Source organism: Crassostrea angulata, chromosome 4 (assembly GCF_025612915.1).
Source record: "Crassostrea angulata isolate pt1a10 chromosome 4, ASM2561291v2, whole genome shotgun sequence".
Classification (NCBI taxonomy): domain Eukaryota; kingdom Metazoa; phylum Mollusca; class Bivalvia; order Ostreida; family Ostreidae; genus Magallana; species Magallana angulata.
In genome coordinates, this window is record NC_069114.1 from 18,779,414 (window position 1) to 18,794,538 (window position 15,125).

The 15,125-nt window shown below is 33.1% G+C and overlaps 1 protein-coding gene across 1 annotated transcript in view; it reads right to left on the minus strand.

Annotated features, from left to right (window-relative positions):
• LOC128179829 (uncharacterized) overlaps positions 1 to 15,125 on the minus strand; it is a 41,454-nt gene that overhangs the window by 16,211 nt on the left and 10,118 nt on the right. The window contains exons 2-4 of the mRNA XM_052847482.1: positions 6,901 to 6,957; positions 6,506 to 6,635; positions 5,747 to 5,856 (exon numbers count right to left, since the gene is read on the minus strand). Of these exons, the coding sequence (XP_052703442.1) occupies positions 5,747 to 5,856; positions 6,506 to 6,635; positions 6,901 to 6,957 (297 nt within the window). The remainder of the gene's footprint in view (positions 1 to 5,746; positions 5,857 to 6,505; positions 6,636 to 6,900; positions 6,958 to 15,125) is intronic.

Sequence of the window (15,125 nt, forward strand, 5' to 3'; positions counted from 1 at the left end):
TAGAAAAACCAAATAAACACCCCTGCGAATGTGTTCGGAATGGTTTTTTTTATATCGTTGCTAAGTATGTAATAAATCCAGAGGTGCTCGAATGAAAGTTCACGAGACTTCACCGAGATTTGTTCAGTTCCTGTGAAATTTCGAACGGAAGTATAAGTGTTCGGATTATATTCTCAAAATACGTAAGTACTGGTCGGTTTTCATATCGTATCCTACTTCGGTTTATGTTAAAACATGAAATTCTTTTAATAAGTTCGTCTTATTTCACCATTTAGCGGTTTTTATATTAAACGATAATATTCAGATCAGAGTTATCGTTAGTGTTCAACCACGTGTTGAGTGGTTGAAAATATAAACATTGCGTGGCTTAATAAAATCATAGCCATGTTTGATGCTTGTGGTGTGCAATACCATGTTTTAAAAAAAATAATGGATGTCTGTTTTGCATAAAAACTTAGTATATCGAGTCATTTTCAAGGAACATTCTGCATAAAATTGTATAGTCTGTTTCACTATTGATGCTATTACTAGGTCAGGCGCGGATCGAAAATTAATCCTCAGGGGGGATCTCTACTTAGCATGTTAATTGTTGCAACAGCTGACAAAAACTATTTTTTGTATTGTCACATTTATTTCTAGAACACATTTTATTCACCAATTAATAAAGATAAAGTTTAAAATCAATAAACCTCTAGATTTAATATTTGACTACTATAGTACCTATAGATTCTATGAACTAGACTATAAACACGAGGCACGATTTTTACTGCGAAACTGAAAGGGTCAAATAAAACCACGTGGTCTAAAATTTAAATGACAATAACATTCGCAGGGGTGATAAAGACCTCTTTACAAAAATCGATGAGCTTGAACAAAATGGTCGAAGACCTTTTGTTCGAGTGGCTGGTATACCAGAAACCACTGACTTAAACACAAGTGACAAAATTCTAGAGGCAGTCTCGGAAGTTGGTATCCCACTACAGAAAAATGATATAATTGTGTCACCCCGTGTAGGCAGGCCAGATCGAAATCGAACATACCCAAGACGAATTATTGCCATATTAAAGTCGGTTGATCTTATCATCTCATCAAAACCTCGGAAAAAAACCAAGGCACTCGAAATGTGTCCATCAATGAGGACCTGACCAAATACCGGGATAGACTCATGTTCCTTGGCAGACAGTTGTGCAGCAATCACAAACTGAAATCGGTATCTTCCTCCAATGACAAAATTAAAGTTTATGATCTCAACAATCGCGGCCATTACATTCGGAGAAAGGCAGATCTGACTCAATTCGGTCACGTGATAATCTGCGATTAAACATCACTATGTGTATATTTGTGTTAGCAATGAATGGCGAATTGTTATGTGCAGTTTTGTTGACTCACGTTCTCACGCTCCACACTCAGGTTTGGGTGTACACTAAACCCTGTAAATATTAACAACCTGCAAAACACACTTTATGTCTTCAATAACCGTGTTTCTTTTCTTACAATTCACTTTGTGTTGTCTATTCAGTCTGTGTCGAGTTTTTTTACTCAAAGATTTCGAAAAACGGTCCATTTTTGTGTTTTCTTTATATTGTGTTTTTTTTATTTCATAAATTTTTGTATATCATATTATTACACATGAACTTGGAATAAAATGTAAACTTGGTATTTAGAAAATGCAAACAATATTATTCAAACGTAAAGAAATTTTCCTAGCATGTTATTCATAGTTAAAATAAACATATAAAAACTTCTATAGTAAATTGTTTGCTTCAAACAAAAAGACATATTTCACATGCACATTTTTTTGATGCTCCAGAAGCAACACGTTGACAATGTTTGCACTTATTAACACTCCTGTTCATTTAGTTCTAAAAATAAACACATTTCAATACTAGCTAATTATTATTGAATCCTTTAAATTTCCACATGCAAATTTCTTTGCCTTTTAAAGACAAATAAAAACTTGCAGTCCTTCCTTTTTCCTACAATTTATACTATCAACATCAAAATTGCAAATCAAATATTCCTGTAGGTTAACATTTAATTTTTTTTTTACATTCAATGTTAGCGCTTTTCAGTACTTTGATTATGCCAAACTTTTTATTTTACAAAATATTGCTTAAACTTATTTGTGCACTCTGCAAACCACTTAACTAATGATTTATATATATATATATATATATATATATATATATATATATATATATATATATATATATATATATATATATATATATATATATATATATAAGAAATAATTTTTAATTTAACCAGTTTCACTACAATTCGATAAGGCGAGAATAGGTACATGTATATGCATTTTTATTTATTTCATACATTTCAATTTTATATATTTCAATATGTTCATGGTTGCAGCAGCTCCCGTAGTCCTCATGTTGGAGGTGGCGAATTTCCAGTTTTCATAATGGCGCTGGTTCTAACGTTTCTCTGGCAAGTAGATTATCAAAATCGTTTTTAAAAAATCCAGAAAAACGTCAGATATTCCCAACTACAGTCACGGGTATTTGATGGTGTTGTTTTATCAAGTGTTTTAAAGCTGATATGAATTCATAAATACGCATTATTTCCCTTATATCGCCGACTGCCGCCATATTAGTTTTCGATTGCTATTGTTCTGTTCATCGCTTCACCACCCCTATATGAGGCTGAGAGCACTATTCATGCTTCACCGCATTCAAGTATTTCATACACCCAAACACGTTACCTTGGTCGAAATTAAGACGTGTAAAACGCGTTTTGAACACAAAAAATATGACAATCACTGCACTAGCAAGGAATATCCAATGAATGACGAAACAAGACAGACTGAAATCCAGACACAGATACTTGTAATAATTGTAGACCGCTTTCGTGTGTATGTGTGTATACCATCGCACATGCGCAAACCACACACTGTGGCAGATCGAGCAATGTCAATGTTTGCATGGCTTTTGGAAACGAAGCGTTTTTTTTTTTGTAGAAACCGATGGAAACGATGTTACAAAAATTGTACGTTATTACTTTCTTGGAATAACTATCTTTTATCTACTGTGTTGGATGTAGTGCCGCTAGAGTTTTCAAAAAGATGCAGACGTTATGCACTCTATATGAACGACACACGTGTTCGATGTGCATATGAAGTTAGGCAGCACTATCTGTGTAAAATAATAAGAATACATTGGAAATTCATTTAGTATTTTATTACTTGTTGTTTCCTTTATTCTTTATTACAAACATTTTACTACAATGTGTAGTTCATGCATTTAGAAGTTCGTGCAACCTAAATGCGTCGATCGGAAAGCAACCAACCGTAACTTTCTCAACCGGTATATATATATATACCCCAGAGGCAGTAGAGGAGCGATCGAAACTAATATGGTGACCAAATGCTTCAATGAATTAATGTCAGCTTTAACTTCTTAACACTGAACATAGAAATTGTCAATGGGCTTAGGTTTATTACACAAATTAAAATATTAAATCCAAAAGAGTCAGATTGATTAGTTAGTCATTAAAAAAATGATATCAAAAATTGTCTATATCCATTACTTTATTTTTTCTTGGCATTTCGTACGAGATAAATTCAACAGGGAAAATTTAATGATTGGCCATTTAATCCTATAAAATAGGTATAACTTTATAACAGAACTAAGAAGAAATAAGTGGTTACATTACATTTGACACCAACTTAAAAGAGACTACAGTTTTGTTGGCACCGCTATAAGTGTATACCCCTTACATGTGTCCTGTACTTGTATCCACAACTGATTATTCTGAATATGACCGAATCAAAAGAATTACGCACCGAAATTTAGGAAAACATGATAATCGACATAAAAGTCCAACGACTGCAAATCTTGATTTTTAAATGATGAGGATCTGTATTGCTTTTTAGTTTGCGTATGTTTTGTTTTTATTCTTATATATAGATCCAACATAAGGAAATTTTAGAAGTGCCACTGATACTAGATCTGAAAGTATGTTTTTAGGATGCCCTCTGGATTTTTTAAGATACCCTCTGGGTTTTTAAAAGATCAGCCTATCTTCATGATACCCGTTTAAAATTAATTTCCTCTAATGTTAATGCAAAGAAATGTGTAATCTTTTTAAGTACATGTATTTGTAATCAAATAGCTGAGTATTTCGAAAAAAACGACATATCATCGAATGTCGTCGGTCCTATAACACACCAAGCGGTGCAGACAAATTGAATCCCACGCTTTAGCATTCGATGCTAATATATTTACATGAAATGTTTGTGTACCGTCGCTTTAAAGCCATTATATTCACTCTGTCATGAATATGAAACATACATGGAACAGCCATATCAACATGCCTTTTAGGTCACTTCCGCGACTTAAAATATAGTGCCAGAAACGTTAAAAATCATTTAATGACGAATAAATATGGTTTATCATATATATATATCAAATTGGTAATGTTAGTTTGAACATTTTATTTAATCTTACAATAATAATATACTCAAAACGCATGATAACGTCTATACTTTGCTCCTGGCACATGAGTTAGCTAGGTGTATTCACATGAAATTGAACGTCACAGATTTGCAATGCAAACATATGGGGAAATATAAACGGAATGGAAATATTATCATATGATCAACTGACACATGATTTTGTTCTGATGTTTGGAAGAAAAGAGAAAATATAAATACTTTATAAAATGATGCTTTTTTTTTTATTGTCAAATCAAAGATACATTCTGTAATCTTCTGAGCAATGCTCTAAATTCTGAAAAATATATATATATACAGTAATGTATATGTAAAATACATATATAGTAAAAAAAACATGTTGTAATTGATCTTAAAAGGTATTAATTTTTCGCTAATACAAAAAGCGATGATATTACTGCATGTACATTACTAACATTAATTTGAGCACAACCCGTTGTTACAAGAGTATCCTGATGGACATTTGCTGCAAGTTGATCCACTTACATGTATGTATGGTCTATCTCCGTTCATGTTACCACTTTGAATAAAACAATCAAAATTAGGAAATTGTAACAAAACATCTTTTAGAGCTTTATTGAGAATGTAAAGTGATCTAGATGTAAACAGACCATAAATTTAAACATTAAAATATGTAATTAATAAATGATTGTTTGAATCATAGACCCAAGTGCGAACACGTTCCACGGTGTCTAGGTATGAAGGTATTGTTTTTAAGTCTATATAACATCTCAAGAGGAATTTTAACATCAACTGTTCCACAGTTTCTCCTCTTTATTACAATGTATTGATGTTACTTACCGCTCTCCGTAGTTACACACATAGAAATAACCTGACGACCAACCCTCCCTTATCAGTGGGTCACAGAATGCCACAGCACAACCCACGTACTCAGTCTCTGCCCACACAACCTTTATTTCACGAAACAGTAAAATAACACTCAAGTGTAACCGTTAAATACAGAACAAAAACAAACAAACATTAACACTAACTGACACAAAAACCACCAACCCCCCCCCCCCCCCCCCCAAATAAAAAAAAAACAAAAAAAAAACAAATAAATACAAACACATAATCACAGTCCATTACTTTATCCACACTTTAATGTTGACCGATTGTTTAAGATAAAACATACTTTATAATTGAATTTTACATTTATGTTTTATTTTACTTAACATCTGCTTTTTTAAATATGTAAGCATCATCCTCTTGAACACAAAGATGTCTGATTTTAACTTAGTCATGTTTGTTTTTAATTAATGCTCAAAATAGAGGCACCTGTGTGTAATGGCTACAAGTTTTTTCGTGGGTGCAGATGTTGGTACCGAAATCATAAGAATTCTTTTCGTTGTCCCAATACTCTACTGCTTTTCGGGGTGTTGCTTCATCTGTTCAATGTACAAAGTTCAAGATACCAAATTATTTACAAGGTTACCAAATTTTAATGTATCTACCAAGAAACCAAGGTATTAATCTTAGAAATAAATTAAAAACAGAATTAAAAAAAAAACCACGTTTAGCTGTTATGTTACAAGGCTTGCCAATGGGTTAGTCACTGCAATGTAGTTTTTTCTGCTTATAGGAGGTTTATAGTTTATCTAAATTCATCGTTTTATCACAGAACACACCCTGAAAGATTAACCAAATGGAATCATATCGATACACCTACCAGTTTGCACAAATGATGGGAATAAGTTATTTGATAAAATTGATAATTGTTTAGCTCCTTTTGAATTTATCTATACTATACATGTAGCCAACTAAATTTATTTTTTCCTTAGAAATTGATATTAATATGAATTTGTAGGTTTTTTTGTTGCACGCGATTTATTTGACTTATAGTGTACAAACTTTTATACATCCTTTCAGAGAAAAAAAAGATAAGTGACCTTGCATTCTAACTGTAATACATTCAATGAGATCAGCAAATAAATAACCTATCTCCTCTGAAATCTAAACCTTACAGTATGATTACACCTGGCGACGTTGAACTTTTACTATACTAAGTAAATATCAAAGTATGAAAAAAAAATTTACATTTCGAGTAGTAAAGGTTTTCGCCAACTCTTTTAAAACTTTCAGCCTCATCAGATTTGTATGGATTGTGTCCTGACACACACTTGTTAGCGTAGTTCTGAGCTACAGTTGCCAATTCATCGCTCCATTTCTGTTGGGGGTACATATACGAAGCAAATATTTATTTAGTCACATATTGTACAAATCTATATTTTACAGTGTGATTTAGATTGTTTGTAACATCAATTTGATAAAATATGTCAAAAAGATATGTGCTACAAGATATCACTTATGGAACTAACAGGATAGAACTATATTTATAAATAAATCAATAAAACAAATTATATGCTATCTTCATTTTATTTGACACGTTGTGCAACAGAGAAGTGTAAATTAAATGTAAAATATTCACAAACCAGTTCTCTCATATTTGCAGCAGTTGGATTAACAATACGGCGTTTTTCATTATGGACCTTAAATACACAAACAAAAAGCATGTACGTCGACCAAACTTTACTATACTGTGGAATCATTAAATTTCGTGGTGGCTCAATTTTCGTGGAATTCGTGGGCACGTCTCAACTACGAATTAACATCCTCCACGAATGAATAAATTAGAGTAATAAAGCCATATTTCCTTTTGTAAATATATAAGAATACACGAAATTACGTCCCCACAAACCTGTAAAATTTAAGCCATCCACGAAAATTGGCCCCCAATGAATTTAATGATTCCACAGTGTTACAATGGAAATACATTTAAATAAGAAACGAATCAAACAAAAGCGTTTAAATAACTGAATATTATATCACTTACATCTAAAAATTGTTGTTGAAACGTTGTCAGCGAACAAACACTTGGGCAAAAGTAAGCAACGAACAGTAGTATCAAACACGCTTGCTTCATTCTTGTCGTCTCTCCGTGAAACTGTTTGCAATATTCTATTAAACGTTTGCGCATGATATATATATGATAAAAATGTAATCGATACTAATGTTATTTTTGATTTTCATGCACTTTTGGAAACATGCACACAAAAGGTTTATTAGTTTGGACCCGTCCTCTAAATAAATTTGTTCATACAAACAGGATGTTCTAAAATTGTTTCATATTCAGCTACGTTTAGATTTTGAACAGATAATTTTGTTCAATTAAGTAATCTTGATATTAAAACATATTTATTTAACATATGTTCTTTAACTTTCCTTGAATAGCCTACTCAATAAAAATAAATAAATATAACAGTAACTGTATTTTTTGTCATATAGGGTGTTTCATCATATCTGTCTCTATCGCAATTACATGTACTATTAAATCTAATCATATCTTTAAAAATTGAGCTTTAATCTAGAGAAGAAATAAATCAATAGTGTATAATAGAAATAAAGATTAATTTTTCCTTTTATGAATAAATATGACGTCAAACTAGAAATTTCAGAACTGAAGAAAAAATTGGAAAATGCATTTCTACAGACACTGCGATGACAACTGTTTCTGATACAAAAATATGAAGGGAAATGTAATTGAAGAAAGTTCGAAAATCAATGCTGACTTTAAGCACATTGTAGGCAAAGTAAGAATTTACAGTATGTTACTAGTACGTGTTGACTGGAAATTCACACCTTATAATGTATAAATAACACAACATATGAAACAATCCGACATCATAAGTAGACGAAAGTTCGCAAGATGGATACAGGTTTATCCACGCAAATTTACTTGATAACGAAAAACTTTTTCCAGATTTGAGTTCCGTAAATATTCTGAGAATCGTGTATATTCTTAATCAAAATGCATGTGAAGTTTTATACAATGTATCACCTTATTTAGGATTTGATAAAATTCTCAAATTATTTTATTTTTTAGTTCAAGAGAACATGCATTGTATTTGGACTTCCTTCCGACAAATGCTCAACTAAAAAACTACCCTTTTCACACCAAGTAACGATGAAATGATAAAGCATAAATTTATCTTTATCAATATTATATTTGGTTATTATGGTGCTAATGAAAAGGAAAAGTATTAAGCATATATAATTGGATTTATTGGTGTTGATTCATTGAATATTTTGAGAAGTTCAACCACTAGGTATATAATAAACGTATTTAGTTATGAATCTAGGCAATTGCATTGTTTGTTTTTTTTGTCTGAAAATATTGTTTAATATTCAAAAGGTGGCTTTCAGTTTGAAAAGTTGTTTTCGAGAACCTTTACCATTAAGAGGTTTGTCCAGCTATTTCAACATCCATTATAAAGTTAAAATTGATGGGGAAGTTCATCGTACATCATAACTTTAAAAGAATCCTGAGTTGAAAATGTATTTCTTCTCACTAGAATTTGCCCTAGGCCTACTGAAGGATTTTAACACAACAATCGAGGAAAGAATTATGACATAAGAATTTTTTTTACAAATATAAATGCATTTGCATTTTACCTAAGAAGAGTCACTTTTCACGCTGATGCAGCAAAGATAGAAATAGTTCTTCAGTTGAAAAGCTGCTCAATGTTTTTTAGCCAGGTTTATAAAGGCTTCTGTCATTGCACAAAAGAAGGATTAGTATAACAAAGAATCAATATGTTGAAAGGAACAAACAGCTCAACAATGAGCTTGTTGTTGTTAGGTCTGCAAACAGGACTTTCCTCTCTAGAAAAGTTTTCAGGTATTCATTTGAATCATCTATAAAAAACACTTCCGCTATCAATTTTAACAAGAGGCCAATAGGCCTGAATGGTGACCTGAGTAGCATTTAACCCAAACATAAACTTGTCGAGGAGTCCCATATATTCAATTAATTGGTGTAACGGTTTGACACAATAAACAGGTTCTGGTAGATTTATTGGCCCGTCAATGTTACAAACCTCTCTCACCGAGGGTGGAAACTAAAATACAAATGTGATTGAATACAAATAAATCACAAGGCACAACATTGCATATCGGCATACAAATTAAAACACCATCGCTGAATACAATTACACATGTGGGACGCCATACTTGTACAGACGATTGACAACGTTTTTAGAAATGCGTAAATACAGTATGATGCAATAAGTATTCGTACAAAATGGCGGCATGTTTACATTTGCGACGGAATTCGGTCACTCTTCAAACTTCAGTTTACATGTTTAAAAATATTTTAAATAGCTAAAACTAACCTAATACCATGTAAGATGACCTTTCAGTCGAATAACACTTTCTAATCACTTAGGAATTGTCTGATATAGGCTTTTTATATATTCAGACGTGATCTCAGTCCAGATGCCCTGGATTTTATGGAACACGTCTTCTTTGTTTTCTATTCTCCCAACTCTTCCCTGAAGTTTTCTTTTAATCAAAAGTCAAATATTTTCAATGATGTTGATATCGAGGCTATGTGCCGGCCAGCTCATTGTTCTTATGCTATTTCTGTGTAAATAATCTTGGGTAAAACGCGCACTTTGCACCGGGGCATTATCGTCTTGGAAAACATAGTTTCCGGTCGGAAAATGATGGGCTAAAACGGACCACAAATTGTCGTCTAGTATCTGCTGATATTTATATGCATTAATGTTACCGTCTACTGCAGAAATAGTGCCGACTCGATGCATGTGAGACATCACCAGACCATCACTTATTAACATGGCTTGGTTTTCCGGCTAACTGTATTCGGCGCGTCCGCGCGCTCGCGCAACAGATTTTGTTTGTAAATTAGATTATCGATTATACGATTTTATTTTTATCGGGCACGATGTTTTACTCTGCCAGAATGGCAGAATGAGTAATGAACGATGGTTTGTAATAAAAAAAAATCCTGATATCAATGAGTTTGATTTAAATGAGGCACTTGGTGTCTTTTTCAATAGAAATCTATTAGAAACATTTAGTATATGAGAATAGAAAAATCTAAAAATGTTTTAATACTGCCGTGAATTCTGTTTGTGTGATGTGTTCGTTATAATACAATTTTACGTTTTTTTTGTCATCAAACTTCATGTTATTTTCATATAATGCTAAATACCACTAGAAATCAGCTTTATTTTTTCTCGACAGTATTGGGGAGAGGGAAGCACAAGCAGCTGAATGATGTTAAAAATATTTCTTGCGATAATGAGATAATTCTCTGTACTATAATAATTATTATTGCAGTACAGAAAATTATCATATTTCTAAAATAAATATTACAATGTCAGACATCTGTGCCCTGGACCACCATCCACGCGGTGAAATTGTACCCTGGATAAGTATTCATTGATCATGTAATAAGGTACGGGTTCAAGGCTGAGAGGGAAACATATTATTTGGTTATCCTGTGCGCATATGAATAGTAGTACCTTGTATTATTAAAATTGGCAAGAAGTTCTCACTTGATAAAATAAAAACAATATATCGGGAGTAGGTGCGGGAGAAAATTTGAAGTTATAGAAAATGTCTGTACAAGTCATGGGCCTTCTTGTCAATAACTTTACGATATCATATATTGCTCTGCTCAGACGACGATTAGCCGTGTGTCAACATACATTTCATATCATTCACATTGAAGACAATATGGAGAAATCTTGCGATTACATCACTTAGTAATACATGTAAATTTACATACTGGACGACCCCATACCCCGGTTTATAATGTTTAGGCCAGTTGGGCTATTGACTCAACAAGTCCAATTTCTAGACGATAATATATTATAAGCTGGTATTAATAAATACGGACAGTATGTTTTTTGTAAAACAACGATACCCTGTTTGGCATCAGAGACATAAAAACCTTTGTGTTTGTGTTGTTTATGTCTCTGTTGGCATTTTACAAAGGTAGACTGGACTTCAGGATCAATGTCATATTAAAGATTAAAAAAATGTTAGCTGATGTCCAAAAAATAAAAATAAAAGCAAAGCTATCACCGCTCAAAGTTATAGCAAAATAGACAATATCCATTTCCAAATCATGAATTAAAAATGAAATGCAAAGAACTTTGGTTTGTGTCACTAAAGAATAAATCTGCGATTTATAAAGCTCTACCGCCTACCGTTATAAATGTGAATCAAAACTATTTTTCAAGGTAATTACTATCGGGGTCGAAATTTCTTTACCTGAATGTAAGCGATAATGCTTTAAAATAAAGAAAAATCGACGTCATTTGAGTGTTTTACTATGGGAAGATTTAACTTGGAATACTAGAGATGAGATGGACGCGCGGGCGCGCCGAATACAATTAGCCGGTTTTCCGCGCCCTCGCCAAATCGCCGGTCTCCAGCCCTCGCGTCTTTTTCTCCACACATATGCACGAGAATCATGCCCCACCCCTATCTTAGATTCGTCTGAGAAGATCACTTTGTCCCAGTAACTCTACTGCAGTACAGTCAGTTGTCACTTTTCACGGCACCAAGACAGACGTTTCTGACGATTCACATCTTTAACAACTACTTTCTTCTTTGAAATCGATCTTATGTAGGCCTACCCATTTTTAAATAATTAAATGAAACTGCAAAGTACGTTTTGATATTGGTCTTTCCCCATTCTCATTGAATTTTGATGTAATGTCTTGTAAATTGTCTCTTCTGTTAACTTTTACTAACCGCTCTAACTTTCTATATTCCCTTGCTGTAACAGAGGGGATCCTTCCTCTTCGGGGGGTGATTTCTATCGAGCCCCGATGTCCAATACCCTTTTTAAAGCTGCCAACAGTAGATCTTGGTATATGCAACGTATTTGACACATAATCGATGGTTTTACCTGCTTCAAATAATTTTTGAGCGATTTCTTTTACATCATTGCTTAGTTCTTTTCCTCTGCGACCCATTTTACTTTCGATGTCTGAGATTTGTTTACAAATGCAGACGAAAAAAAAAATCAAGTGACGTATAAAACGTCATCGATGACAGAATACTATAAATATAACCCATTTTATCCCACTTGCAATGTAACGATGCAAAGCGTGATGTAAACACGCCGCCATTTTGTACGAATACTTAATGCATCATACTGTAATTAAAATCCTGACCTGGCAATTCATTGATGCTGGTACATTTACTAGATGATTGACAAATAATAACAAATACATAACAGACTTACTCTTTAGGGGCGCAAACACCGAATTGGCATGTAGAAATGCACACAAAAACAAGCATGGCTTCACATGGAATACACTATTGAACTCTACAATCAAAACCAAATCCGGAATTATTCTGGCACCACTACAATTGGGTTTCATTCTAGATTAGAAAAATTATAAATATGTAATTACGAGCACTTCTCTGCCTGAAATCTTTCAAAACGAACTATGAAACCTATAATTTTGATGAAAAGATCTGGTCTACAAAATCATGAATTCAGTTTTCCTTTCAGGTGTGTCGGAGTAAAGAAGAAAATTTTAAACATTACATGCATTAACACCTATACATCCATTTTGGCCCCACCCTAGAGTCAAAACCCATACCTTAAGGGACATGACATTTAAAATTTTAGTAGAGGACTTCCTGGTTATCATAATTATAAAATCAGTTTTTCATACAGATGTGTGAAAATAGAGAAGTTTTTAAAACATATGCATTAACACTATATTGCCCCAATGTCCTGAACCCCTGACCCAGGGGCCATGAATTTCACAATTTAGATAGAGGAGTTAGTGGACATCATAATCATGCATTCAGTTTTTAGCCCACATGTGTGGGAGTAAAGAAGAAGATTTTATAAATATTTCATACATTTTTACTATATGGCCATATTGGCCCCACCCTAGAGCCTGAACCCATGATACAGGGGTCATGAATTTCATAATTTTGGTAGAGAGCTTCATGGACATCATAATCATGCATTTAGTTTTGAACAAATATATATGGGAGTAGAAAAGAAGATTGTCTAAGATTTAATACATTTTTACTCTATAGCCATATTGGCCCTACCCTAAAGCCAGAACCCCTGACCCAGGGGCCATGAATTTTCACTATTTTGGTAGAGAGCTTCATGGACATCATAACCATGCAACCAGTTTTTTCCTCACATGTGTGGGAGTAGAGAAGAAGATTTTTGAAAATTTAGCGTTTTTTGCATATTTGGCCTTATCTGTGGCGCCCCGCGGGTGGTAGAGCCATTAATTTCACAATTTAGATTCCTCTTACCATAGAGATGTCTCACACAAAAAATTGTAACAACTAGCCTTGTAGTTTTAAAGAAGTTATAAATGTAAAATTGTTAACGCACGACGACGGACGAAAACGGATAGGAATTGTACCCATTTTTGACCGAGTTTTAAAAAATACTGACAAATAGGAGCTCCAAACCATTAATTGCCTAAAACTGCTTTTATTGTCTGTATTTTGTTGACATTAACATAATGTAAGCTCAATGATCAAAATTTCGAGATATTTTATCTTGAATAGATTTTATGTATTTTAAAGATTGTTCCAATCGTGTGCTAGCCAGCCACTGATATAAAATTATACACGAGGTAATACAGCCATAAAATATGAAAAATGATATGAAGAGCATATAGAAACTTAACTTTTGCAATAACATTGCAACAGAAAGTTTTTAAGAGAAAAGAAGAAAATGGAAATAACAGTCTGAATTTCCTCTGCTTCAATATAAATCTACTTGTAGCACATCTTCCTCATATAAACAAAACATGGATATCAATATCGATTTTTGTTAAAAACATAGTTATTTTGAGTTTTGTTGGTTCAATTATTAGGTAACAGCTGATGATTTTTCAGAACTGATCTGAACAAAGATAAATTAATATGTGTTTTACCCTACCCTGCCATCAAAAACAGTTTAACTGTATGCCTGCACCTATCAGCTTTGTGAACTACAATATAAGTGATTAATAATTTAATAATTTATTATTTAATTTGCTTTCTGCATTTAACCTCTAACTTTTCTTTGCACGTAACAGCTAAATGTATGCTTGTGCTTAAAACAAAATTGTGCTTCAGTTTTATTTACTTTTTTTGTTGCTTAAGATATTTGTCAGAAGGTACCAGTATATATACCGGTATATTGTCTTTTAACATTTCAAAAAGAAATTGTTGTGTAATTGGTTGCTCAAATGGGGGATACAGACTTAACATCTGGAGGAGCAAACTTTGTGTCATACATTCTAGTAAGTTTGGAAAATTTCCATGTGTTTGCAAGCGTCCATTTCAAATATATCCATTTCTCTCTGAGGATGAAGTGGATAAAAGACAGATATGGATCAAATCTGTTAACAGAAAGGACCCGAAAAATCCTTTAAAAAAATACTGGCTTCACAATTCTGACTCCAGAATATGTTCAAATCATTTTGTGGACAGTATCCCTACTTTGAAAAACCCATATCCAACATTGAATCTAGGCCATTCACAAACAGTGAGTGCTCCCAGAAAGCCCCCTAAAACACGTGAAATTACTTTAAAGAATGACACCCCCGCAAAAAAGCCTAAAACTGAGCCATCAAACTGTGTGTCACAATCTGTTATCATTGTACCATCTAGCTTAAATGTGTTCACTACTGTAAGCCATGACCATGATTATGATAACTGCCATTGTTCCTCTTGTATAACAAAGGATGCAGAAATCAAAAAGTGAAGAGCAAAAATTACCAAATTGTCTGTTGAAAATAAGTCCTGCTAATAAGGATGGACCAACATTTTGGATTTGAAGATCTTAGAACAAATGAACAAATCAGAT